The sequence below is a fragment of the Sinocyclocheilus grahami genome, unplaced genomic scaffold (genome assembly GCF_001515645.1).
Source record: "Sinocyclocheilus grahami isolate Dianchi unplaced genomic scaffold, SAMN03320097.WGS_v1.1 scaffold3237.1, whole genome shotgun sequence".
In the NCBI taxonomy this organism is placed as follows: domain Eukaryota; kingdom Metazoa; phylum Chordata; class Actinopteri; order Cypriniformes; family Cyprinidae; genus Sinocyclocheilus; species Sinocyclocheilus grahami.
Genome location: NW_015508393.1, coordinates 19,955 through 23,700, shown reverse-complemented (window position 1 = coordinate 23,700; position 3,746 = coordinate 19,955). Strand labels below are relative to the sequence as shown.

The window sequence follows — 3,746 nt, the reverse complement described above, 5'->3', positions numbered from 1 at the left end:
GTTCCCAAAGCGACTCGACGCAGCTCGAGTTTCTGAAGGGGAACTATATTTTCATAATCTTATATTTACGACATGTCTCATCAGTCAAAACCTTGTTTTATGCTTCACACTGAGTTTATGATTCTAAAATATTAATGTGGTATGGTATCCTCGTGAATATGTGTGCATTGTGTCTTTTGTGTGAATTATTATTGAGACCAATCGTGCTCCATATTCCACAGGCATTGGACACTACATTAAATTTACGATTATTACTTGAAAATTATAACATCAAATTTTAGAGCAAAAATATATTTGCTATGAATTCAGTAAGGTCACACTGACTGCTGAGTTTGAGTCTGATGGTTTTGTAGTTATTTAGTTTAATAGTAAATTGAATGTATTTTTTATATTTCTGTCACAACAATATGAAAAAAACAACAACAACAAAACAACATGGATGCTGTTTACCATACGTAAATACCATATTCATAATGAACATTTCACATCATATTTCTGATGGTGCTGATCTATATTGAGAAACAGGCAAGAAAAACACATTTTGTGTGAAAAGTATAACATTGTATCTGAGCATGAAGAGCAGATTAATCTAAAATAATTCCTTGATTCATAAACTTTTGACAAACCATTTTTCATACAAATAATGGATTACAGTAGTTTCCAATCCTACATCTTCAGTTCCTGCTAAAGTCATAAAATAACTGGATTATACCATGAATAAAATCAAAAACATGCCATAGATTCAGTATTTTACCACCAGAGGATCTGTTTTGTCCTGGTTTGTTGCAGAAGAATGAATTAGAAGCTGTTGGGTATTTGCCTCTGTTCTCTGGCACCTGAACACAACCTGGTGATCACACACACACACGAAAGGCAATTTTGTCTAATATTTATTTCATTTTGTTTAACTTAATTTATAACTGATGGAGGTGCGGGCATTCTTGATTGTTGATTCCATATTCTAAAAAACAACACTTGGGATCATCCCTTATTTAAACAATAATGATGACTTTTTACTTTCAATTATATTGTTTACTTATGCGTTCTGTTGTTACATTTAACATTCTAATTAGGGACTGTATTATTATATTGTAAGGCTGGTGCCAAGCTCGGACCCAGAAAGGGCTGCTCTCTGAGAAGAAAAATGACTTTTCTGGAAATTAGCATTTTAACACTCTCTTGCAAAATTAGCATCCTCATCCAAGATGCAATTGCACTCTGTCTTCTCTGTACATGCTAAAATCCCCCAAACTTGCCCAAAATCTATATGATTTCTAATTGTGAACACTCGCTACACTCTCAGAAAAAAGGTACAGAAACTTAAAAAAGGTACACATTTCAATATTATTTATCTCTAAAGGGTGCATATTAGTACCTAAAGTGTACACTTTAGTTCCTTTTGAAAAGGTACTGCCCTCTTCATCCCAAGATAAGTAAATCAAGAGGTAATAAAGATTTTAGGAGTTTTGAGATATTTTGCTTACTGTGGAGTGTGTGCCTTCTTCCAGTGTTTTCCTGGTAATTACCTTCTGTCCCCCTTGAGATGTAAACTCTGCAGGTCTGGACCTTGATTATTGCAAATCCTAATTGTTAGTTCATGCCTCCATTTGAAGGATGTTTTGTCTTTGTTTTGGAGTATTTAAAGAAATGTTGCAAGGGCGATTCTGTAGCCAGATGAGCCCATATTTGTTATATCAGATTTTCGTCTTTTACTATTAGATTTATCTTTGAGAATTTTAAAATGCAAATTAATTTATTTTCATTCATTACAATTACAGTGAAAACCATTTTCAGGGATGTCTTTTCTAAATTAGTCAGTGATATTTATGTAGAAGTCAGTTTCAGACTCACTTGTATCTCTTCTTGACAATGAAGAAACACAGTAATCCAAACAAAAGAGCAGATCCAAGACAAGAGATGACTGGTATGAGAATGTGGCTGAGAGTTGCTTGTTCTGGTAGAAAAAAATAATGTGTTTTTTGAACATTAAAGCATGTCAAAATATTCTGTTACACCAAATACACAAAATAATGATCTTTAAAAAAGCATCATATGACCCCTTTAATTACTTTAAAACAATATATACAAAGAACAGTTTAATTGTTATACCTTTCACAAAGATACGGTGAGTCGCTGTCATTTTGCCCTCGACATTCCCATGGTGCTTGACTGTGCATGTGATAGAGGTGTGATCATCCTCTTTTTGAGGGACGAAGGTCAGGACAGACTCTGTTTCCCAGTTTCCATGACGAATGTCCTTTATGTTTATGGTGGCTTTTCCAGTGTGGCTCCAGGTGAGAGTGGGCTGGTAAGACGGACAGGTGTGCCGGACAGAGCACTTGAAGACTGCAGGTTCACCCTCCGGCACAGACTGCTCAGCCTGCAGCTCTGGTTTTGATGCTTGCTCTGTAAATGCATTTTGAATGACAAAGCACATATTTCACTTAGTAAACAAAAGCAGAAACAAGGTCACTTTGTAATTATTTAGTCACTTTCCATTTTTCCATTAATTTTCTTATTTTGTACCCTATTTAGTTGTTGTAATCACAGGTTGAGAGCTCAAAAGCACACTTACTTACCGATCATTTTAATCGACACACAGTTTTTCACAAAGGAGTACTTGTCTTTTTGAGATGTTTCTAATTCCACCCTGAAACAATACGGGCCGTTGTCATGGTTTTTGACCTCATCGATCTCCAAGGAGCAGTTGGAACGACCCAGTGAACCAATCAGTTTTGTACGACCCTTGAAACTGTCTTTTACCCTTGTAGAGTCTTTGTGAAAAATAATATCATTCCAGTTGTCCTTCATGTGCCACATAGCTCTTATACGATCAGAGGGCTGTTCTTGAACAGGGTATTTGAATGAACAGGGCAACACGACACAAGATGAGACCAGAGCCTTCATTTCAGGCTCTACATGTACCTTCCAAACATCAGCAAACACGCCTGCGCAAATAACTGCAAAATATTAATGATAAAAGTAAATACACTTAAAAAAAAAACATTTCAATAAGTTGACATTTTAATAGACATAATTTTAAAGGAGTAAATACTGTAAAACCTAACAAATGTCCTAACTAACACTTTTTAATTGACTTAATTTAATTTACTTAAAGTACAACAATTAGTTGATTTTTAATTGTAAAAACCTAGAAATCCGTACTATTTGCATACTATGCCTTCGTTACTCAAAAAACCCTAATTAAGATAAATTGATTTGTGCGAGTACCATTATGTCAAGTTAGTTTTAGTTCCCAGCATGCTTTACCTCAGACTTATGTTAGAATTAAGTTTTATTTTATGCATTTCTGCAAAGGTTTAATATGGGGGTCATCTGTAAGTGTTTAATATTATGTTATGTTTGATTTTAAAAGGGTTTCTGTTATGTTTTTGTTAACATTGTACTGAAAAGAGCCTGCATTGGCCTACAAATGTTAAGACTACATAAAGCCCTATTTTTTAAAAAAAAAACAGTCTCTCTGTTGGTTATTGTTACGGGGCTGACGAGACGTGAGACGTGCGGATCCATATGTAAGCTTTATTGAAATGAAGACAGAGACGTGGTCATGAAACAGGCATGGGTCAGATGAGGGCAAACAGGTATATGGTGGGCAAAACACAAGAATAGTCCTAGGGCTAGAGCAGGTCGACGATCGGCAGACAGAATCAAAAAGGGGCAAGACAAAAGGGGTGAATCCAGGGAACCAGGCGAAGATCAGAAACCGAGAAGGCTAAGGCTAAGGC

At 35.6% G+C, this 3,746-nt stretch overlaps 1 protein-coding gene across 2 annotated transcripts in view; it reads right to left on the bottom strand.

Annotated features, from left to right (window-relative positions):
* Positions 1 to 547: 547 nt before the first annotated feature.
* LOC107576124 (sialic acid-binding Ig-like lectin 14) overlaps positions 548 to 3,746 on the bottom strand; it is a 9,169-nt gene continuing 5,970 nt past the window's right edge. Inside the window, exons 3-7 of one of the 2 annotated variants that reach the window (XM_016262374.1) lie at positions 2,580 to 2,960; positions 2,110 to 2,406; positions 1,852 to 1,954; positions 1,485 to 1,566; positions 548 to 847 (exon numbers count right to left, since the gene is read on the bottom strand). In XM_016262374.1, coding sequence (XP_016117860.1) covers positions 743 to 847; positions 1,485 to 1,566; positions 1,852 to 1,954; positions 2,110 to 2,406; positions 2,580 to 2,960 — 968 coding nt within the window. In that variant the 3' untranslated portion in view covers positions 548 to 742. The remainder of the gene's footprint in view (positions 848 to 1,484; positions 1,567 to 1,851; positions 1,955 to 2,109; positions 2,407 to 2,579; positions 2,961 to 3,746) is intronic. The other variant, XM_016262376.1, reaches the window with a different exon arrangement.